The sequence below is a fragment of the Dendropsophus ebraccatus genome, chromosome 9, assembly GCF_027789765.1.
Source record: "Dendropsophus ebraccatus isolate aDenEbr1 chromosome 9, aDenEbr1.pat, whole genome shotgun sequence".
NCBI classification, from domain to species: Eukaryota; Metazoa; Chordata; class Amphibia; order Anura; family Hylidae; genus Dendropsophus; species Dendropsophus ebraccatus.
The window spans coordinates 119681629-119706680 of record NC_091462.1 but is presented as its reverse complement, the minus strand read 5'-3'; the positions used below and the strand labels follow the sequence as shown (position 1 = coordinate 119706680).

The following is a 25052-nucleotide window of genomic DNA, read 5'->3' as shown; positions in this document are numbered from 1 at the left end:
CTATCTGTATACACCTGTATATACATGATACGTCACCCCCCCCCCTCCTTTATCTGTATATAGAGGATATGTTGCCCCCTCCTCTATCTGTATACACCTGTATATAGATATGTCACCCCCTCCTTTATCTGTATACACCTGTATATAGATGAGACGTCACCCCCCTACTCTACCTGTATATAGATGATATGTATTAGGTGATATAGGTATTGATGGGGCGAGGAGGATTGGGGTTCGGGGGATGGTGGTCGGGGGAGTGCCCCCCCATATTGGGCTCTCCACATATGTGCCGAGTGGTCAGGTGGAGCGCAGCTCTGAGGGACGTCTGAATGTTTTCTCTCCATGTACAGGAAAAGCTGGGATTTCCTTCCCTTCAGCGAAAACAGAGGCGAGAGGACGAGACAGCTTGCTGGGGAAGAGAGCGCCTCAGAGACAGCCTGCCGGGGAAGAGAGTGCCTCAGAGACAGCCTGCTGGGGAAGAGAGCGCCTCAGAGACAGCCTGCTGGGGAAGAGAGCGCCTCAGAGACAGCCTGCTGGGGAAGAGAGCGCCTCAGAGACAGCCTGCTGGGGAAGAGAGCGCCTCAGAGACAGCCTGCTGGAGAAGAGAGCGCCTCAGAGACAGCCTGCTGGGGAAGAGAGCGCCTCAGAGACAGCCTGCTGGGGAAGAGAGCGCATTAGAGACAGCCTGCTGGGGAAGAGAGCGCATTAGAGACAGCAAGCTGTGGAAGAGAGCGCCTCAGAGACAGCCTGCCGGGGAAGAGAGCGCCTCAGAGACAGTCTGCCGTAGAAGAGAGCGCCTCAGAGACAGCCTGCCGGGGAAGAGAGCGCCTCAGAGACAGCCTGCCGGGGAAGAGAGCGCCTCAGAGACAGCCTGCCGGGGAAGAGAGCGCCTCAGAGACAGCCTGCCGGGGAAGAGAGCGCCTCAGAGACAGCCTGCCGGGGAAGAGAGCGCCTCAGAGACAGCCTGCCGGGGAACAGAGCGCTTCAGAGACAGCCTGCCGGGGAAGAGAGCGCCTCAGAGACAGCCTGCCGGGGAAGAGAGCGCCTCAGAGACAGCCTGCCGGGGAAGAGAAAGAGAGCGCCTCAGAGACAGCCTGCCGGGGAAAAGAGAGGGAGCGCATCAGAGACAGCCTGCTTGGAAAAAGAGAGCCGAAGAGACAGAGCAGATCAGACAGCTTTTCGGGAAGAGAGCCCCAGAGACGGCCTACAGACACAGGAGACAACAAAGAGACTGACAGCTTATGAGACGGTGCAGAAATGGATTTTGTTTTACCAGTAAAGTGTATTTATACTTGAGGGAGGAAAGAAGTCTGTGAGACAGAGGAGGGGAAGAGACATCCAGGGAGTGAGGCAGAGACTGACAACAGACAGTGTCCCCAGAGTGACAGTCAGGATAACGTGACCCCAGAAGTGGATTGGACCAGACGCAGAAGAGCCGTGGGGTCAGTACAATGGCCGCCAAGGATTATGATCATTTATTCAAGCTGCTGCTGATCGGAGACTCGGGTGAGTGCGGGGTGTGACCTGCGCCATTTATATAGGGGGCAAACAAAACCCAACCCGCAGAGGTCGTGTATGTGCTGACTGTCTGCCAGAACGACCCAGGACTCTTCAGTAAGTTTGGTTGTGGTCTCTTCCAGGTGTTGGGAAGAGTAGCCTCCTCCTGAGGTTCTCCGATAACTCCTTCTCTGGTAAGTGACTGTCCCCTAAGGAGCATCCGTCTCTGCCTGCTGCCGCCCCACCCCCCCTGCCATCTCTGCCTGCTGCCGCACCCCCCCCCCCGCCATCTCTGTCTACTGCCGCACCCACCCCCTGCCATCTCTGTCTACTGCCGCACCCACCCCCTGCCATCTCTGCCTGCTGCCGCCCACCCCCCCCCCTGCCATCTCTGCCTGCTGCCGCCCCCCCCCCTGCCATCTCTGCCTGCTGCCGCCCCCCCCCCCTGCCATCTCTGCCTGCTGCTGCACCACCCCCCCCGCCATCTCTGTCTACTGCCGCACCCCCCCCCCGCCATCTGTCTACTGCCGCACCCACCCCCTGCCATCTCTGCCTGCTGCCGCCCCCCCCCCCCCTGCCATCTCTGCCTGCTGCCGCCCCCCCCCCTGCCATCTCTGCCTGCTGCTGCACCCCCCCCCGCCACCTCTGTCTACTGCCGCACCCCCCCCCCCGCCATCTCTGTCTACTGCCGCACCCACCCCCTGCCATCTCTGCCTGCTGCCGCCCCCCCCCCCCTGCCATCTCTGCTGCTGCCGCCCCCCCCCCCCTGCCATCTCTGCCTGCTGCCGCCCCCCCCCCCTGCCATCTCTGCCTGCTGCTGCACCACCCCCCCCGCCATCTCTGTCTACTGCCGCACCCACCCCCTGCCATCTCTGCCTGCTGCCGCCCCCCCCCCTGCCATCTCTGCCTGCTGCCGCCCCCCCCCCCTGACATCTCTGCCTGCTGCTGCACCCCCCCCCCCGCCATCTCTGTCTACTGCCGCACCCCCCCCCGCCATCTGTCTACTGCCGCACCCACCCCCTGCCATCTCTGCCTGCTGCGGCCCCCCCCCCCCCTGCCATCTCTGCCTGCTGCTGCACCACCCCCCCTTCGCCATCTCTGTCTACTGCCGCACCCCCCCCCGCCATCTCTGTCTACTGCCGCACCCCCCCCCCCCCTGCCATCTCTGCCTGCTGCTGCACCCCCCCCCGCCATCTCTGTCTACTGCCGCACCCCCCCCCCCGCCATCTCTGTCTACTGCCGCACCCCCCCCCCTGCCATCTCTGCCTACTGCCGCCCCCCCCCCCCCGCCATCTCTGTCTACTGCCGCACCCACCCCCTGCCATCTCTGCCTACTGCCGCCCCCCCCCCCGCCATCTGTCTGCTGCTTCCCCCCCCCGCCATCTCTGTCTACTGCCGCACCCCCCCCGCCATCTCTGTCTACTGCCGCACCCCCCCCCCGCCATCTCTGTCTACTGCCGCACCCCCCCGCCATCTCTGTCTGCTGCTTCCCCCCCCCCGCCATCTCTGCCTGCTGCCACCCCCCCCGCCATCTCTGTCTACTGCCGCACCCCCCCCGCCATCTCTGTCTACTGCCGCACCCCCCCCCCCGCCATCTCTGTCTGCTGCCGCCCCCCCCCCGCCATCTCTGCCTGCTGCCGCCCCCCCCCGCCATCTCTGTCTACTGCCGCACCCCCCCCCCCCCCCGCCATCTCTGCTGCTTGACCCCTCTCCCCCCCCTCTGCCTGCTGCTTTCTGTCCCTGCCTGCTTGGCCTTTCCCTTTCCTGAGTCTAATCCTTGCCTCAATGTGCTGTCTTGTTTTCCTGTCCTCTATCCCTTGTGTGTGTGTGTCTCTCTCTCCACTTTTCTCTCTTCTCTCTCTACCCCCACCCCCCGTCTCAGCCTCTTCTCCCTTCTCTCTCTCCTCCCTTCCCTCTCTCCTTCGCCGTGTCCTCCCTTCCCTCTCTCCCTCGCCGTGTCCTCTGTCCTCTGTCCTCCCTTCCCTTTCTCCCTCGCCGTGTCCTCTGTCCTCTGTCCTCCCTTCCCTCTCTCCCTCGCCGTGTCCTCTGTCCTCCCTCCCTTCCCTCTCTCCCTCGCCGTGTCCTCTGTCCTCCCTTCCCTTTCTCCCTCGCCGTGTCCTCTCTCCTCCCTTCCCTCTCTCCCTCGCCGTGTCCTCTGTCCTCCCTCCCTTCCCTCTCTCCCTCGCCGTGTCCTCTGTCCTCCCTCCCTTCCCTCTCTCCCTCGCTGTGTCCTCTGTCCTCCCTTCCCTCTCTCCCTCGCCGTGTCCTCTGTCCTCTGTCCTCCCTTCCCTCTCTACCTCGCCGTGTCCTCTGTCCTCCCTTCCCTCTCTCCCTCGCCGTGTCCTCTGTCCTCCCTCCCTTCCCTCTCTCCCTCGCCGTGTCCTCTCTCATCCCTTCCCTCTCTCCCTCGCCGTGTCCTATGTCCTCCCTCCCCTTCCCTCTCTCCCTCGCCGTGTCCTCTGTCCTCCCTTCCCTCTCTCCCTCGCTGTGTCCTCTGTCCTCCCTTCCCTCTCTACCTCGCCGTGTCCTCTGTCCTCTGTCCTCCCTTCCCTCTCTCCCTCGCCATGTCCTCTGTCCTCCCTCCCTTCCCTCTCTCCCTCGCCGTGTCCTCTCTCCTCCCTTCCCTCTCTCCCTCGCCGTGTCCTCTCTCCTCCCTTCCCTCTCTCCCTCGCTGTGTCCTCCCTTCCCTCTCTACCTCGCCGTGTCCTCTGTCCTCTGTCCTCCCTCCCTTCCCTCTCTCCCTCGCCGTGTCCTCTCTCCTCCCTTCCCTCTCTCCCTCGCCGTGTCCTCTGTCCTCCCTTCCCTCTCTCCCTCGCCGTGTCCTCTCTCCTCCCTTCCCTCTCTCCCTCGCTCTGTCCTCCCTCCCTTCCCTCTCTCCCTCGCTGTGTCCTCCCTTCCCTCTCTACCTCGCCGTGTCCTCTCTCCTCCCTTCCCTCTCTCCCTCGCCGTGTCCTCTGTCCTCCCTCCCTTCCCTCTCTCCCTCGCCGTGTCCTCTCTCCTCCCTTCCCTCTCTCCCTTGCTCTGTCCTCCGTCCCTTCCCTCTCTACCTCGCCGTGTCCTCTGTCCTCCCTTCCCTCTCTCCCTCGCCCTGTCCTCCCTCCCTTCCCTCTCTCCCTCGCCGTGTCCTCTGTCCTCCCTACCTTCCCTCTCTACCTCGCCCTGTCCTCTGTCCTCCCTCCCTCCCTTCCCTCGCCGTGTCCTCTGTCCTCCCTTCCCTCTCTCCCTCGCCCTGTCCTCCCTCCCTTCCCTCTCTCCCTCGCCGTGTCCTCTGTCCTCCCTCCCTTCCCTCTCTCCCTCGCCGTGTCCTCTGTCCTCCCTCCCTTCCCTCTCTACCTCGCCCTGTCCTCTGTCCTCCCTCCCTCCCTTCCCTCGCCGTGTCCTCTGTCCTCCCTTCCCTCTCTCCCTCGCCCTGTCCTCCCTCCCTTCCCTCTCTCCCTCGCCGTGTCCTCTGTCCTCCCTCCCTTCCCTCTCTACCTCGCCCTGTCCTCTGTCCTCCCTCCCTCCCTTCCCTCGCCGTGTCCTCTCTCCTTCCTTCCCTCTCTCCCTCGCCGTGTCCTCTCTCCTCCCTTCCCTCTCTCCCTCGCCGTGTCCTCTGTCCTCCCTCCCTTCCCTCTCTCCCTCGCCGTGTCCTCTGTCCTCCCTTCCCTCTCTACCTCGCCGTGTCCTCTGTCCTCCCTCCCTTCCCTCTCTACCTCGCCGTGTCCTCTGTCCTCCCTTCCCTCTCTCCCTCGCCCTGTCCTCTGTCCTCCCTTCCCTCTCTCCCTCGCCCTGTCCCCTGTCCTCTGTCCTCTGTCCTCCCTTCCCTCTCTCCCTCGCCGTGTCCTCTGTCCTCCCTCCCTTCCCTCTCTACCTCGCCGTGTCCTCTGTCCTCCCTCCCTTCCCTCTCTACCTCGCCGTGTCCTCTGTCCTCCCTCCCTTCCCTCTCTCCCTCGCCGTGTCCTCTGTCCTCCCTCCCTTCCCTCTCTCCCTCGCCGTGTCCTCTCTCCTCCCTCCCTTCCCTCTCTACCTCGCCATGTCCTCTGTCCTCCCTCCCTTCCCTCTCTCCCTCGCTCTGTCCTCCCTCCCTTTCCTCTCTCCCTCGCCCTGTCCTCTGTCCTCCCTCCCTTCCCTCTCTCCCTCGCCCTGTCCTCCCTCCCTTTCCTCTCTCCCTCGCCCTGTCCTCTGTCCTCCCTCCCTTCCCTCTCTCCCTCGCCCTGTCCTCTGTCCTCTGTCCTCCCTCCCTTCCCTCTCTCCCTCACCGTGTCCTCTGTCCTCCCTCCCTTCCCTCTCTCCCTCGCCGTGTCCTCTGTCCTCCCTCCCTTCCCTCTCTCCCTCGCCGTGTCCTCTGTCCTCCCTCCCTTCCCTCTCTCCCTCGCTCTGTCCTCCCTCCCTTTCCTCTCTCCCTCGCCCTGTCCTCTGTCCTCCCTCCCTTCCCTCTCTCCCTCGCCCTGTCCTCTGTCCTCCCTCCCTTCCCTCTCTCCCTCACCGTGTCCTCTGTCCTCCCTCCCTTCCCTCTCTCCCTCGCCGTGTCCTCTGTCCTCCCTTCCCTCTCTCCCTCACCGTGTCCTCTGTCCTCCCTCCCTTCCCTCTCTCCCTCGCCGTGTCCTCTGTCCTCCCTCCCTTCCCTCTCTCCCTCGCCGTGTCCTCTGTCCTCCCTCCCTTCCCTCTCTCCCTCGCCGTGTCCTCTGTCCTCCCTCCCTTCCCTTGTACCTTCCCCAGTCACCTGTCCTCTGTATTATTCTGGTTACCATGAGGGTCTTTCTTGGGGGTCTTGCAGGAAGCTACATAACCACTATTGGAGTGGACTTTAAGATCCGGACTCTTGTTCTGGATGGAGAACGAGTCAAACTGCAGATCTGGGACACGGCCGGTCAGGAGAGGTTTCGGACCATTACATCAACGTAAGCAACGTCCTGGAGATGACCTCAAGGTGGTTGAGTAAGGGAAGGCCCGTCATGGGGGTCACACAAGGAATGGAGTGCTCCGAGCAGACAGATACCTGATGGTGACCTCTAGGTGGTTGAGGAGGGGGAGGGTTGGGGGGTTGTGGGGGTGGCAGTAGGGGTGGGGCACACACAGATACCTGATGGTGACCTGTAAGGGGGGTGTGGGGGTGGAAGTAGGGGGGGGGCGCAGAAATATACTTGATGGTGACCTGTGGGGGGGGGGAGGGGGTCGCGGCCGTGGCAGTAGCCGTGGGGAACACACAGATACCTGATGGTGACCTGTGTGTGTGTGTGGGGGGGGTTGGGGATCGTGGGGGTAGGGTAGGGGTTGAACACACAGATACCTGATGGTGACCTCTTATAATCTCCAGTCTGTTTCCTCTCCCGTTCAGCTATTACCGGAATACACACGGGGTGATCGTGGTCTATGATGTCACCAACCCAGAATCCTTTGTAAATGTGAAGCGATGGCTGCACGAAATAACACAGAACTGCGACTCAGTGTGCACAGTGCTCGGTCAGTCCTCTGTATACACTGCCCCCTCCATGCTGTATACACCTGTATTACCTGCTGTACAGTACACTGCTCCCCTCCATGCTGTATACACCTGTATTATCTGCTGTACAGTACACTGCCCCCCCCCCTCCATGCTGTATACACCTGTATTACCTGCTGTACAGTACACTGCTCCCCTCCATGCTGTATACACCTGTATTATCTGCTGTACAGTACACTGCCCCCCCCTCCATGCTGTATACACCTGTATTATCTGCTGTACAGTACACTGCTCCTCCATGCTGTATACACCTGTATTATCTGCTGTACAGTACACTGCCCCCCTCCATGCTGTATACACCTGTATTATCTGCTGTACAGTACACTGCCCCCCTCCATGCTGTATACACCTGTATTATCTGCTGTACAGTACACTGCCCCCCCCTCCATGCTGTATACACCTGTATTATCTGCTGTACAGTACACTGCACCCCCTCCATGCTGTATACACCTGTATTATCTGCTGTACAGTACACTGCCCCCCCCTCCATGCTGTATACACCTGTATTATCTGCTGTACAGTACACTGCACCCCCTCCATGCTGTATACACCTGTATTATCTGCTGTACAGTACACTGCCCCCCCTCCATGCTGTATACACCTGTATTATCTGCTGTACAGTACACTGCCCCCCCTCCATGCTGTATACACCTGTATTATCTGCTGTACAGTACACTGCCCCCCTCCATGCTGTATACACCTGTATTATCTGCTGTACAGTACACTGCCCCCCTCCATGCTGTATACACCTGTATTATCTGCTGTACAGTACACTGCCCCCTCCATGCTGTATACACCTGTATTATCTGCTGTACAGTACACTGCCCCCCCTCCATGCTGTATACACCTGTATTATCTGCTGTACAGTACACTGCCCCCCCCTCCATGCTGTATACACCTGTATTATCTGCTGTACAGTACACTGCCCCCCCTCCATGCTGTATACACCTGTATTATCTGCTGTACAGTACACTGCCCCCTCCATGCTGTATACACCTGTATTATCTGTACAGTACACTGCTCCTCCTCCATGCTGTATACACCTGTATTATCTGCTGTACAGTACACTGCCCCCCCTCCATGCTGTATACACCTGTATTATCTGCTGTACAGTACACTGCCCCCTCCATGCTGTATACACCTGTATTATCTGCTGTACAGTACACTGCTCCTCCATGCTGTATACACCTGTATTATCTGCTGTACAGTACACTGCTCCCCTCCATGCTGTATACACCTGTATTACCTGCTTTACAGTACACTGCCCCTCCTCCATGCTGTATACACCTGTATTACCTGCTGTACAGTACACTGCCCCCCCCTCCATGCTGTATACACCTGTATTATCTGCTGTACAGTACACTGCTCCTCCATGCTGTATACACCTGTATTATCTGCTGTACAGTACACTGCTCCTCCATGCTGTATACACCTGTATTATCTGCTGTACAGTACACTGCCCCCCTCCATGCTGTATACACCTGTATTATCTGCTGTACAGTACACTGCCCTCCCTCCATGCTGTATACACCTGTATTATCTGCTGTACAGTACACTGCCCCCCCTCCATGCTGTATACACCTGTATTATCTGCTGTACAGTACACTGCTCCTCCCCCCTCCATGCTGTATACACCTGTATTATCTGCTGTACAGTACACTGCTCCCCTCCATGCTGTATACACCTGTATTATCTGCTGTACAGTACACTGCCCCCCCTCCATGCTGTATACACCTGTATTATCTGCTGTACAGTACACTGCCCTCCTCCATGCTGTATACACCTGTATTATCTGCTGTACAGTACACTGCTCCCCTCCATGCTGTATACACCTGTATTATCTGCTGTACAGTACACTGCTCCTCCATGCTGTATACACCTGTATTATCTGCTGTACAGTACACTGCCCCCCTCCATGCTGTATACACCTGTATTATCTGCTGTACAGTACACTGCCCCCCCTCCATGCTGTATACACCTGTATTATGTGCTGTACAGTACACTGCCCCCCCTCCATGCTGTATACACCTGTATTATGTGCTGTACAGTACACTGCCCCCCCTCCATGCTGTATACACCTGTATTATGTGCTGTACAGTACACTGCCCCCCCTCCATGCTGTATACACCTGTATTATCTGCTGTACAGTACACTGCCCCCCCCCCCCCCATGCTGTATACACCTGTATTATCTGCTGTACAGTACACTGCCCCTCCATGCTGTATACACCTGTATTATCTGCTGTACAGTACACTGCCCCCCCCTCCATGCTGTATACACCTGTATTATCTGCTGTACAGTACACTGCCCCCCCTCCATGCTGTATACACCTGTATTATCTGCTGTACAGTACACTGCCCCCCCTCCATGCTGTATACACCTGTATTATCTGCTGTACAGTACACTGCCCCTCCATGCTGTATACACCTGTATTATCTGCTGTACAGTACACTGCTCCTCCTCCATGCTGTATACACCTGTATTATCTGCTGTACAGTACACTGCCCCCTCCATGCTGTATACACCTGTATTATCTGCTGTACAGTACACTGCTCCCCTCCTCCATGCTGTATACACCTGTATTATCTGCTGTACAGTACACTGCCCCCCCCTCCATGCTGTATACACCTGTATTATCTGCTGTACAGTACACTGCCCCCCCTCCATGCTGTATACACCTGTATTATCTGCTGTACAGTACACTGCCCCCCCCCCTCCATGCTGTATACACCTGTATTATCTGCTGTACAGTACACTGCTCCTCCATGCTGTATACACCTGTATTATCTGCTGTACAGTACACTGCCCCCCTCCATGCTGTATACACCTGTATTATCTGCTGTACAGTACACTGCTCCTCCTCCATGCTGTATACACCTGTATTATCTGCTGTACATTACACTGCCCTCCTCCATGCTGTATACACCTGTATTATCTGCTGTACAGTACACTGCCCCTCCATGCTGTATACACCTGTATTATCTGCTGTACAGTATACTGCCCCCCTCCTCCATGCTGTATACACCTGTATTATCTGCTGTACAGTACACTGCTCCCCCTCCATGCTGTATACACCTGTATTATCTGCTGTACAGTACACTGCCCCCCTCAATGCTGTATACACCTGTATTATCTGCTGTACAGTACACTGCCCCTCCATGCTGTATACACCTGTATTATCTGCTGTACAGTACACTGCCCCCTCCATGCTGTATACACCTGTATTATCTGCTGTACAGTACACTGCTCCTCCATGCTGTATACACCTGTATTATCTGCTGTACAGTACACTGCCCCCCCCTCCATGCTGTATACACCTGTATTATCTGCTGTACAGTACACTGCCCCTCCCTCCATGCTGTATACACCTGTATTATCTGCTGTACAGTACACTGCCCCTCCATGCTGTATACACCTGTATTATCTGCTGTACAGTACACTGCCCCCCCCCTCCATGCTGTATACACCTGTATTATCTGCTGGACAGTACACTGCTCCTCCATGCTGTATACACCTGTATTATCTGCTGTACAGTACACTGCCCCCTCCATGCTGTATACACCTGTATTATCTGCTGTACAGTACACTGCCCCCCTCCATGCTGTATACACCTGTATTATCTGCTGTACAGTACACTGCCCCTCCCTCCATGCTGTATACACCTGTATTATCTGCTGTACAGTACACTGCCCCTCCATGCTGTATACACCTGTATTATCTGCTGTACAGTACACTGCCCCCCCCCTCCATGCTGTATACACCTGTATTATCTGCTGTACAGTACACTGCTCCTCCATGCTGTATACACCTGTATTATCTGCTGTACAGTACACTGCCCCCTCCATGCTGTATACACCTGTATTATCTGCTGTACAGTACACTGCCCCCCTCCATGCTGTATACACCTGTATTATCTGCTGTACAGTACACTGCCCCTCCCTCCATGCTGTATACACCTGTATTATCTGCTGTACAGTACACTGCCCCTCCATGCTGTATACACCTGTATTATCTGCTGTACAGTACACTGCCCCCCTCCATGCTGTATACACCTGTATTATCTGCTGTACAGTACACTGCTCCTCCATGCTGTATACACCTGTATTATCTGCTGTACAGTACACTGCTCCTCCTCCATGCTGTATACACCTGTATTATCTGCTGTACATTACACTGCCCCTCTCCCCTCCATGCTGTATACACCTGTATTATCTGCTGTACAGTACACTGCCCCCCTCCATGCTGTATACACCTGTATTATCTGCTGTACAGTACACTGCCCCCCCATGCTGTATACACCTGTATTATCTGCTGTACAGTACACTGCTCCCCTCCATGCTGTATACACCTGTATTATCTGCTGTACAGTACACTGCCCCCTCCATGCTGTATACACCTGTATTATCTGCTGTACAGTACACTGCCCCCCCTCCATGCTGTATACACCTGTATTATCTGCTGTACAGTACACTGCCCCTCCTCCATGCTGTATACACCTGTATTATCTGCTGTACAGTACACTGCCCCTCCTCCATGCTGTATACACCTGTATTATCTGCTGTACAGTACACTGCCCCTCCTCCATGCTGTATACACCTGTATTATCTGCTGTACAGTATACTGCTCCTCCATGCTGTATACACCTGTATTATCTGCTGTACAGTACACTGCTCCTCCTCCATGCTGTATACACCTGTATTATCTGCTGTACAGTACACTGCTCATCCATGCTGTATACACCTGTATTATCTGCTGTACAGTACACTGCCCCTCCATGCTGTATACACCTGTATTATCTGCTGTACAGTACACTGCTCCATGCTGTATACACCTGTATTATCTGTACAGTACACTGCTCCTCCTCCATGCTGTATACACCTGTATTACCTGCTGTACAGTACACTGCCCCCCCTCCATGCTGTATACACCTGTATTATCTGCTGTACAGTACACTGCCCCCTCCATGCTGTATACACCTGTATTATCTGCTGTACAGTGCACTGCCCCCCCTCCATGCTGTATACACCTGTATTATCTGCTGTACATTACACTGCCCCCCCTCCATGCTGTATACACCTGTATTATCTGCTGTACAGTACACTGCCCCCCCCTCCTCCATGCTGTATACACCTGTATTATCTGCTGTACAGTACACTGCCCCCCCTCCATGCTGTATACACCTGTATTATCTGCTGTACAGTACACTGCCCCCCCCTCCATGCTGTATACACCTGTATTATCTGCTGTACAGTACACTGCCCCTCCATGCTGTATACACCTGTATTATCTGCTGTACAGTACACTGCCCCTCCTCCATGCTGTATACACCTGTATTATCTGCTGTACAGTACACTGCCCCCCCTCCATGCTGTATACACCTGTATTATCTGCTGTACAGTACACTGCCCCTCCTCCATGCTGTATACACCTGTATTATCTGCTGTACAGTACACTGCCCCTCCTCCATGCTGTATACACCTGTATTATCTGCTGTACAGTACACTGCCCCCCTCCATGCTGTATACACCTGTATTATCTGCTGTACAGTACACTGCCCCTCCTCCATGCTGTATACACCTGTATTATCTGCTGTACAGTACACTGCCCCCCCCTCCTCCATGCTGTATACACCTGTATTATCTGCTGTACAGTACACTGCCCCCCCTCCATGTTGTATACACCTGTATTATCTGCTGTACAGTACACTGCTCCTCCTCCTCCATGCTGTATACACCTGTATTATCTGCTGTACAGTACACTGCCCCCCTCCTCCATGCTGTATACACCTGTATTATCTGCTGTACAGTACACTGCTCCCCCCCTCCATGCTGTATACACCTGTATTATCTGCTGTACAGTACACTGCCCTCCTCCATGCTGTATACACCTGTATTATCTGCTGTACAGTACACTGCCCCTCCATGCTGTATACACCTGTATTATGTGCTGTACAGTACACTGCCCCCCCTCCATGCTGTATACACCTGTATTATGTGCTGTACAGTACACTGCCCCCCCTCCATGCTGTATACACCTGTATTATCTGCTGTACAGTACACTGCTCCCTCCTCCATGCTGTATACACCTGTATTATCTGCTGTACAGTACACTGCCCCCCCTCCATGCTGTATACACCTGTATTATCTGCTGTACAGTACACTGCCCCCCCTCCATGCTGTATACACCTGTATTATGTGCTGTACAGTACACTGCCCCCCCTCCATGCTGTATACACCTGTATTATCTGCTGTACAGTACACTGCCCCCCCTCCATGCTGTATACACCTGTATTATCTGCTGTACAGTACACTGCCCCCCCTCCATGCTGTATACACCTGTATTATCTGCTGTACAGTACACTGCTCCCCTCCATGCTGTATACACCTGTATTATCTGCTGTACAGTACACTGCTCCATGCTGTATACACCTGTATTATCTGCTGTACAGTACACTGCCCCCCCTCCATGCTGTATACACCTGTATTATCTGCTGTACAGTACACTGCCCCTCCCCCCATGCTGTATACACCTGTATTATCTGCTGTACAGTACACTGCCCCCTCCATGCTGTATACACCTGTATTATCTGCTGTACAGTACACTGCTCCTCCTCCATGCTGTATATACCTGTATTATCTGCTGTACAGTACACTGCCCCTCCATGCTGTATACACCTGTATTATCTGCTGTACAGTACACTGCCCCCCCTCCATGCTGTATACACCTGTATTATCTGCTGTACAGTACACTGCCCCCCCCATGCTGTATACACCTGTATTATCTGCTGTACAGTACACTGCCCCCTCCTCCATGCTGTATACACCTGTATTATCTGCTGTACAGTACACTGCCCCCCCTCCATGCTGTATACACCTGTATTATCTGCTGTACAGTACACTGCCCCCCCTCCATGCTGTATACACCTGTATTATCTGCTGTACAGTATACTGCCCCCCTCCTCCATGCTGTATACACCTGTATTATCTGCTGTACAGTACACTGCTCCCCCTCCATGCTGTATACACCTGTATTATCTGCTGTACAGTACACTGCCCCCCTCAATGCTGTATACACCTGTATTATCTGCTGTACAGTACACTGCCCCTCCATGCTGTATACACCTGTATTATCTGCTGTACAGTACACTGCCCCCTCCATGCTGTATACACCTGTATTATCTGCTGTACAGTACACTGCTCCTCCATGCTGTATACACCTGTATTATCTGCTGTACAGTACACTGCCCCCTCCATGCTGTATACACCTGTATTATCTGCTGTACAGTACACTGCCCCCCTCCATGCTGTATACACCTGTATTATCTGCTGTACAGTACACTGCCCCTCCCTCCATGCTGTATACACCTGTATTATCTGCTGTACAGTACACTGCCCCTCCATGCTGTATACACCTGTATTATCTGCTGTACAGTACACTGCCCCCCCCCTCCATGCTGTATACACCTGTATTATCTGCTGTACAGTACACTGCTCCTCCATGCTGTATACACCTGTATTATCTGCTGTACAGTACACTGCCCCCCTCCATGCTGTATACACCTGTATTATCTGCTGTACAGTACACTGCCCCTCCATGCTGTATACACCTGTATTATCTGCTGTACAGTACACTGCCCCCCCCTCCATGCTGTATACACCTGTATTATCTGCTGTACAGTACACTGCCCCCCTCCATGCTGTATACACCTGTATTATCTGCTGTACAGTACACTGCCCCCCCATGCTGTATACACCTGTATTATCTGCTGTACAGTACACTGCCCCCCCCTCCATGCTGTATACACCTGTATTATCTGCTGTACAGTACACTGCTCCTCCTCCATGCTGTATACACCTGTATTATCTGCTGTACAGTACACTGCTCCCCCTCCATGCTGTATACACCTGTATTATCTGCTGTACAGTACACTGCCCCCCTCCATGCTGTATACACCTGTATTATCTGCTGTACAGTACACTGCCCCTCCATGCTGTATACACCTGTATTATCTGCTGTACAGTACACTGCCCCTCCATGCTGTATACACCTGTATTATCTGCTGTACAGTACACTGCCCCCCCTCCATGCTGTATACACCTGTATTATCTGCTGTACAGTACACTGCCCCTCCTCCATGCTGTATACACCTGTATTATCTGCTGTACAGTACACTGCCCCCCCCTCCATGCTGTATACACCTGTATTATCTGCTGTACAGTACGCTGCCCCCCCCTCCATGCTGTATACACCTGTATTATCTGCTGTACAGTACACTGCTCCTCCATGCTGTATACACCTGTATTATCTGCTGTACAGTACACTGCCCCCCCTCCATGCTGTATACACCTGTATTATCTGCTGTACAATACACTGCTCCCTCCATGCTGTATACACCTGTATTATCTGCTGTACAGTACACTGCTCATCCATGCTGTATACACCTGTATTATCTGCTGTACAGTACACTGCCCCTCCATGCTGTATACACCTGTATTATCTGCTGTACAGTACACTGCTCCATGCTGTATACACCTGTATTATCTGTACAGTACACTGCTCCTCCTCCATGCTGTATACACCTGTATTACCTGCTGTACAGTACACTGCTCCCCTCCATGCTGTATACACCTGTATTACCTGCTGTACAGTACACTGCCCCCCCTCCATGCTGTATACACCTGTATTATCTGCTGTACAGTACACTGCCCCCTCCATGCTGTATACACCTGTATTATCTGCTGTACATTACACTGCCCCCCCTCCATGCTGTATACACCTGTATTATCTGCTGTACAGTACACTGCCCCCCCCCTCCTCCATGCTGTATACACCTGTATTATCTGCTGTACAGTACACTGCCCCCCCTCCATGCTGTATACACCTGTATTATCTGCTGTACAGTACACTGCCCCCCCCTCCATGCTGTATACACCTGTATTATCTGCTGTACAGTACACTGCCCCTCCATGCTGTATACACCTGTATTATCTGCTGTACAGTACACTGCCCCTCCATGCTGTATACACCTGTATTATCTGCTGTACAGTACACTGCCCCTCCATGCTGTATACACCTGTATTATCTGCTGTACAGTACACTGCTCCTCCTCCATGCTGTATACACCTGTATTATCTGCTGTACAGTACACTGCTCCTCCTCCATGCTGTATACACCTGTATTATCTGCTGTACAGTGCACTGCCCCCCCTCCATGCTGTATACACCTGTATTATCTGCTGTACAGTACACTGCCCTCCTCCATGCTGTATACACCTGTATTATCTGCTGTACAGTACACTGCCCCCCCTCCATGCTGTATACACCTGTATTATCTGCTGTACAGTGCACTGCCCCCCCTCCATGCTGTATACACCTGTATTATCTGCTGTACAGTACACTGCCCTCCTCCATGCTGTATACACCTGTATTATCTGCTGTACAGTACACTGCCCTCCTCCATGCTGTATACACCTGTATTATCTGCTGTACAGTACACTGCTCCCCTCCATGCTGTATACACCTGTATTATCTGCTGTACAGTACACTGCTCCTCCATGCTGTATACACCTGTATTATCTGCTGTACAGTACACTGCCCCTCCATGCTGTATACACCTGTATTATCTGCTGTACAGTACACTGCTCCTCCATGCTGTATACACCTGTATTATCTGCTGTACAGTACACTGCCCCTCCATGCTGTATACACCTGTATTATCTGCTGTACAGTACACTGCCCCCCCTCCATGCTGTATACACCTGTATTATCTGCTGTACAGTACACTGCTCCTCCATGCTGTATACACCTGTATTATCTGCTGTACAGTACACTGCCCCTCCATGCTGTATACACCTGTATTATCTGCTGTACAGTACACTGCCCCTCCTCCATGCTGTATACACCTGTATTATCTGCTGTACAGTACACTGCCCCCCTCCATGCTGTATACACCTGTATTATCTGCTGTACAGTACACTGCCCCCCTCCATGCTGTATACACCTGTATTATCTGCTGTACAGTACACTGCCCCCCCCTCCATGCTGTATACACCTGTATTATCTGCTGTACAGTATACTGCCCCCCCTCCATGCTGTATACACCTGTATTATCTTCTGTACAGTACACTGCCCCCCCTCCATGCTGTATACACCTGTATTATCTGCTGTACAGTACACTGCCCCTCCTCCATGCTGTATACACCTGTATTATCTGCTGTACAGTACACTGCCCCCCCCCTCCATGCTGTATACACCTGTATTATCTGCTGTACAGTACACTGCCCCCCCCTCCATGCTGTATACACCTGTATTATCTGCTGTACAGTACACTGCCCCCTCCATGCTGTATACACCTGTATTATCTGCTGTACAGTACACTGCCCCTCCTCCATGCTGTATACACCTGTATTATCTGCTGTACAGTACACTGCCCCCCTCGATGCTGTATACACCTGTATTATCTGCTGTACAGTACACTGCTCCTCCATGCTGTATACACCTGTATTATCTGCTGTACAGTACACTGCTCCTCCATGCTGTATACACCTGTATTATCTGCTGTACAGTACACTGCCCCCCCTCCATGCTGTATACACCTGTATTATCTGCTGTACAGTACACTGCCCCTCCTCCATGCTGTATACACCTGTATTATCTGCTGTACAGTACACTGCTCCCCTCCATGCTGTATACACCTGTATTATCTGCTGTACAGTACACTGCTCCTCCATGCTGTATACACCTGTATTATCTGCTGTACAGTACACTGCCCCCCCTCCATGCTGTATACACCTGTATTATCTGCTGTACAGTACACTGCCCCCTCCATGCTGTATACACCTGTATTATCTGTACAGTACACTGCCCCCCCCTCCATGCTGTATACACCTGTATTATCTGTACAGTACACTGCCCCCCCCTCCATGCTGTATACACCTGTATTATCTGTACAGTACACTGCTCCTCCTCCATGCTGTATACACCTGTATTATCTGCTGTACAGTACACTGCTCCCCTCCATGCTGTATACACCTGTATTATCTGCTGTACAGTACACTGCCCCCCCTCCATGCTGTATACACCTGTATTATCTGCTGTACAGTACACTGCCCCTCCTCCATGCTGTATACACCTGTATTATCTGCTGTACAGTACACTGCCCCCCCCTCCATGCTGTATACACCTGTATTATCTGCTGTACAGTACACTGCCCCTCCATGCTGTATACACCTGTATTATCTGCTGTACAGTGCACTGCCCCCCCTCCATGCTGTATACACCTGTATTATCTGCTGTACAGTACACTGCCCTCCTCCATGCTGTATACACCTGTATTATCTGCTGTACAGTACACTGCCCCTCCTCTATGCTGTATACACCTGTATTATCTGCTGTACAGTACACTGCTCCCCTCCATGCTGTATACACCTGTATTATCTGCTGTACAGTACACTGCCCCCCCTCCATGCTGTACACACCTGTATATAATGTATATCTATCATGTATAGTGGGTAATAAAGATGATGATCCGGCCAGAAAACGTGTAGAAACTGCAGACGCCAAAAGGTTCGGTGACCAGATGGGGGTGCGATTGTTTGAGACGAGCGCAAAGGAGAACCGCAACGTGGAGGAGGTAAGTGGAGTGTCTGCGTCTGCTGGGGTCTCCATTGCTGTGAGGTGCGGCTTACATACTGGGGTTCAGGCCTCTTAACTGCTTGGCGGGCCCCGGGTGTAGGGGGCGTGGTCTGGTTGGCGGGCCCCGGGTGTGGGGGGCGTGGTCTGGTTGGCGGGCCCCGGGTGTGGGGGGCATGGTCTGGTTGGCGGGCCCCGGGTGTGTGTGTGTGTGTGTGTGTAGAGGGGGACAGGGCCTGGTTGTCAGGCCCCTTGTGTATTGTTTGCTCCAATGTCTTCCAGGCTAAATAGACAATCCCGACTTGGTGGAAATTTGTCTTAATGGCAAGATTCTTGGCGGGCCCCGGGTGTAGGGGGCGTGGTCTGGTTGGCGGGCCCCGGGTGTAGGGGGCGTGGTCTGGTTGGCGGGCCCCGGGTGTAGGGGGCGTGGTCTGGTTGGCGGGCCCCGGGTGTAGGGGGCGTGGTCTGGTTGGCGGGCCCCGGGTGTAGGGGGCGTGGTCTGGTTGGCGGGCCCCGGGTGTAGGGGGCGTGGTCTCGTTGGCGGGCCCCGGGTGTAGGGGGCCTCGTCTGGTTGGTGGGCCCCGGGTGTAGGGGGCGTGGTCTGGTTGGCGGGCCCCGGGTGTAGGGGGCCTCGTCTGGTTGGTGGGCCCCGGGTGTAGGGGGCGTGGTCTCGTTGGCGGGCCCCGGGTGTAGGGGGCCTCGTCTGGTTGGTGGGCCCCGGGTGTAGGGGGCGTGGTCTGGTTGGCGGGCCCCGGGTGTAGGGGGCGTGGTCTGGTTGGCGGGCCCCGGGTGTAGGGGGCGTGGTCTGGTTGGCGGGCCCCGGGTGTAGGGGGCGTGGTCTGGTTGGCGGGCCCCGGGTGTAGGGGGCGTGGTCTGGTTGGCGGGCCCCGGGTGTAAGGGGAGGGGTCTGGTTGGCGGGCCCCTTGTGTGTGTGTGTATGGGGGAGAGGGTCTTGTTAGCGGCTTCCTTGTGTTTGTGGGGAGTCTATGTCTTGTTAGCGGGCCCCGTGTGTGTGTGTGGTGGGGGGGGCAGGGTCTGGTTGGTGTGCCCCATGTTTGTCTGTGTGTGGAGGGGGGCAGGGTCCCGTTGGCAGGCCCCTCGTGGGGGGAATGGGGTGTTGTTGGCGGGCCCCGTGTGTGTGTAGAGGGGGACAGGGCCTGGTTGGCGGGCCCCTTGTGTGTGTAGAGAGGGACAGGGCCTGGTTGGCGGCCCCCTTGTGTGTGTAGAGGGGGACAGGGCCTGGTTGGCGGGCCCCTTGTGTGTGTGTGTGTAGAGGGGGACAGGGCCTGGTTGGCGGGCCCCTTGTGTGTGTGTGTAGAGGGGGACAGGGCCTGGTTGGCGGCCCCCTTGTGTGTGTAGAGAGGGACAGGGCCTGGTTGGCGGGCCCCTTGTGTGTGTGTGTGTGTGTGTGTGTGTGTGTAGAGGGGGACAGGGCCTGGTTGGCTGGCCCCTTGTGTGTGTGTGTAGAGAGGGACAGGGCCTGGTTGGCGGGCCCCTTGTGTGTGTGTGTGTGTGTGTGTGTAGAGGGGGACAGGGCCTGGTTGGCGGCCCCCTTGTGTGTGTGTGTGTGTGTGTGTGTAGAGGGGGACAGGGCCTGGTTGGCGGCCCCCTTGTGTGTGTAGAGGGGGACAGGGCCTGGTTGGCGGCCCCCTTGTGTGTGTAGAGGGGGACAGGGCCTGGTTGGCGGCCCCCTTGTGTGTGTAGAGGGGGACAGGGCCTGGTTGGCGGGCCCCTTGTGTGTGTGTGTGTAGAGGGGGACAGGGCCTGGTTGGCGGGCCCCTTGTGTGTGTGTGTAGAGGGGGACAGGGCCTGGTTGGCTGGCCCCTTGTGTGTGTGTGTAGAGGGGGACAGGGCCTGGTTGGCGGCCCCCTTGTGTGTGTAGAGAGGGACAGGGCCTGGTTGGCGGCCCCCTTGTGTGTGTAGAGGGGGACAGGGCCTGGTTGGCGGGCCCCTTGTGTGTGTGTGTGTGTAGAGGGGGACAGGGCCTGGTTGGCTGGCCCCTTGTGTGTGTGTGTGTGTAGAGGGGGACAGGGCCTGGTTGGCGGGCCCCTTGTGTGTGTAGAGGGGGACAGGGCCTGGTTGGCGGGCCCCTTGTGTGTGTAGAGGGGGACAGGGCCTGGTTGGCGGGCCCCTTGTGTGTGTAGAGGGGGACAGGGCCTGGTTGGCGGGCCCCTTGTGTGTGTGTGTGTGTGTGTGTGTGTAGAGGGGGACAGGGCCTGGTTGGCGGTCCCCTTGTGTATTGTTTGCTCCAATGTCTTCCAGGCTAAATAGACAATCCCGACTTGGTGGAAATTTGTCTTTATGGCAAGATTCTTTTTGTTGCCCGTAGCTACCATTGCTGTTCCCCCTTAGCGACCATTGCTGTTCCCCCTTAGCGACCATTGCTGTTCCCCCTTAGCGACCATTGCTGTTCCCCCTTAGCGACCATTGCTGTTCCTCCTTAGCGACCATTGCTGTTCCCCCTTAGCGACCATTGCTGTTCCCCCTTAGCGACCATTGCTGTTCCCCCTTAGCGACCATTGCTGTTCCCCCTTAGCGACCATTGCTGTTCCCCCTTAGCGACCATTGCTGTTCCCCCTTAGCGACCATTGCTGTTCCCCCTTAGCGACCATTGCTGTTCCCCCTTAGCGACCATTGCTGTTCCCCCTTAGCGACCATTGCTGTTCCCCCTTAGCGACCATTGCTGTTCCCCCTTAGCGACCATTGCTGTTCCCCCTTAGCGACCATTGCTGTTCCCCCTTAGCGACCATCGCTGTTCTGCTTTTATTTTCTATTATTGCTCAGGTGACATGAAAGCTGGGCTGTGATTGGTTGTTGCGGGAGCTGTGATTCTTTGTTGTGGCTATCTCCCCCTTCCTCTATTATTGGGGGCCCCTCCTTATATAACCCCCAAGATGCTGATTGCCGCCTCACAATGAGAGAACAGAACTGTCCGGGGAGTAATGTGTGCGGAGGAGGGGCTGGACACAGGAGCCATTCACTGCGGCCCCTGACCGGACAATGAGGGATGTGTGCACCCCCCCAACATCACATATCTACAGAGCGGAGATTTCTTTGACCGCCTCTTATATAGCTCCCGTACTGGTATATCTTATATCCTGCAGATATTACATCATATGTGACTGATACCAGCCTTATATATCGCTTCTGTACTGGTATATCTTATATCCTGCAGATATTACATCATATGTGACTGATACCAGCCTTATATATCGCTCCCGTACTGGTATATCTTATATCCTGCAGATATTACATCATATGTGACTGATACCAGCCTTATATATCGCTCCCGTACTGGTATATCTTATATCCTGCAGATATTACATTATATGTGACTGATACCAGCCTTATATATCGCTTCTGTACTGGTATATCTTATATCCTGCAGATATTACATCATATGTGACTGATACCAGCCTTATATATCGCTCCCGTACTGGTATATCTTATATCCTGCAGATATTACATTATATGTGACTGATACCAGCCTTATATATCGCTCCCGTACTGGTATATCCTGCAGATATTACATCATATGTGACTGATACCAGCCTTATATCGCTCCCGTACTGGTATATCTTATATCCTGCAGATATTACATCATATGTGACTGATACCAGCCTTATATATCGCTCCCGTACTGGTATATCTTATATCCTGCAGATATTACATCATATGTGACTGATACCAGCCTTATATATCGCTCCCGTACTGGTATATCTTATATCCTGCAGATATTACATTATATGTGACTGATACCAGCCTTATATATCGCTTCTGTACTGGTATATCCTGCAGATATTACATCATATGTGACTGATACCAGCCTTATATCGCTCCCGTACTGGTATATCTTATATCCTGCAGATATTACATTATATGTGACTGATACCAGCCTTATATATCGCTTCTGTACTGGTATATCCTGCAGATATTACATCATATGTGACTGATACCAGCCTTATATATCGCTCCCGTACTGGTATATCCTGCAGATATTACATCATATGTGACTGATACCAGCCTTATATATCGCTCCCGTACTGGTATATCCTGCAGATATTACATCATATGTGACTGATACCAGCCTTATATATCGCTCCCGTACTGGTATATCTTATATCCTGCAGATATTACATTATATGTGACTGATACCAGCCTTATATATCGCTCCCGTACTGGTATATCCTGCAGATATTACATCATATGTGACTGATACCAGCCTTGTATATCGCTCCCGTACTGGTATATCTTATATCCTGCAGATATTACATCATATGTGACTGATACCAGCCTTATATCGCTCCCGTACTGGTATATCTTATATCCTGCAGATATTACATCATATGTGACTGATACCAGCCTTATATATCGCTCCCGTACTGGTATATCCTGCAGATATTACATCATATGTGACTGATACTAGCCTTATATATCGCTCCCGTACTGGTATATCCTGCAGATATTACATCATATGTGACTGATACCAGCCTTATATCGCTCCCGTACTGGTATATCTTATATCCTGCAGATATTACATTATATGTGACTGATACCAGCCTTATATCTCTCCCGTACTGGTATATCCTATATCATGCAGATATTACATCATATGTGACTGATACCAGCCTTATATCGCTCCCGTACTGGTATATCTTATATCCTGCAGATATTACATCATATGTGACTGATACCAGCCTTATATATTGCTCCAGTACTGGTATATCCTATATCCTGCAGATATTACATTATATGTGACATACCAGCCTTATATATCGCTCCCGTACTGGTATATCTTATATCCTGCAGATATTACATCATATGTGACTGATACCAGCCTTATATCGCTCCCGTACTGGTATATCTTATATCCTGCAGACATTACATTATATGTGACTGATACCAGCCTTATATATCGCTCCCGTACTGGTATATCCTATATCATGCAGATATTACATCATATGTGACTGATACCAGCCTTATATCGCTCCCGTACTGGTATATCTTATATCCTGCAGATATTACATCATATGTGACTGATACCAGCCTTATATATCGCTCCCGTACTGGTATATCTTATATCCTGCAGATATTACATCATATGTGACTGATACCAGCCTTATATATCGCTCCCGTACTGGTATATCCTGCAGATATTACATCATATGTGACTGATACCAGCCTTATATATCGCTCCCGTACTGGTATATCTTATATCCTGCAGATATTACATCATATGTGACTGATACCAGCCTTATATATCGCTCCCGTACTGGTTTATCCTGCAGATATTACATCATATGTGACTGATACCAGCCTTATATCGCTCCCGTACTGGTATATCTTATATCCTGCAGATATTACATTATATGTGACTGATACTAGCCTTATATCGCTCCCGTACTGGTATATCTTATATCCTGCAGATATTACATCATATGTGACTGATACCAGCCTTATATCGCTCCCGTACTGGTATATCTTATATCCTGCAGATATTACATCATATGTGACTGATAACAGAAGTATCCCCCCGTGGGTATGGGGGGGGGGGCCCTGTCCCTGCCCGTGGGTATTGGGGGGGCCCTGTCTCTCCCCGTGGGTATGGGGGGGGGGGGGTACCGTTTCTCCCCGTGGGTATGAGGGGCACCTGTGGGTATGGGGGGGGCCCTGTCTCTCCCCGTGAGTATGGGGGGGGGGGTGCCCTCTCTCCCCATGGGTATGGGGGGGTACCCTTTCTCCCTGTGGGTATGGGGGGGGGTACCCTTTCTCCCTGTGGGTATGGGGGGGGGGGTACCCTTTCTCCCTGTGGGTATGGGGGGGTACTGTTTCTCCCTGTGGGTATGGGGGGGTCCGTTCTCCGCGTGGGTATGGGGGGCACCTGTTGGTATGGGGGGGGGGGGGTACCGTTTCTCCCCATGGGTCTGGGGGGTACAGTTTCTCCCTGTGGGTATGGGGTGGTACCCTTTCTCCCCGTTGGTATGGGGGGGGGGGTACCGTTTCTCCCTGTGTGTTTGGGGGGTTCGGTTTTTCCCCGTGGGTATGGGGGAGGTGATCTTTCACCCCGTGGTATGGGGGGTACCGTTTCTCCCTGTGGGTATGCTCTGCCCCAGCATTGTCGGCGCTCTCATCACTTGTCCTGTTGTCTGCAGATGTTCCTGGCGGTCACCCGCCTGGTTCTGAGGACGAAGAAGGAGAGCCAGGCCCGACTGCGGCCCACCGAGGTGGTGACCATCACCAAGACCAAGAAGAAACCTCACGTCAAGCGATGCTGCTGAGCGCCACTAGGGGGCTCTACCTGGAGCAACTGGAAATGGACTGCACTGGGGGAGGATGATGGGTGTTCTTGGTTTGGGCCACACATGGCAGACCATGAAAGGGGAGGGGCCAGGTCCATGGGGGTGGGGCCACAGATTATGTAACAATGACATCATGGAGGATGA

The 25052-nt window shown here is 53.8% G+C and overlaps 1 protein-coding gene across 1 annotated transcript; it reads left to right on the top strand.

The window, feature by feature from the left end:
- The first annotated feature begins 348 nt into the window (after positions 1-348).
- Positions 349-25052, top strand: LOC138801676 (ras-related protein Rab-35-like). Its single transcript, XM_069984737.1, has 6 exons — positions 349-1506; positions 1641-1691; positions 6254-6377; positions 6815-6939; positions 18486-18610; positions 24762-25052. Exons 1-6 carry the CDS (start codon positions 1452-1454, stop codon positions 24885-24887), a joined length of 606 nt encoding a protein of 201 aa, XP_069840838.1. The 5' UTR covers positions 349-1451; the 3' UTR covers positions 24888-25052.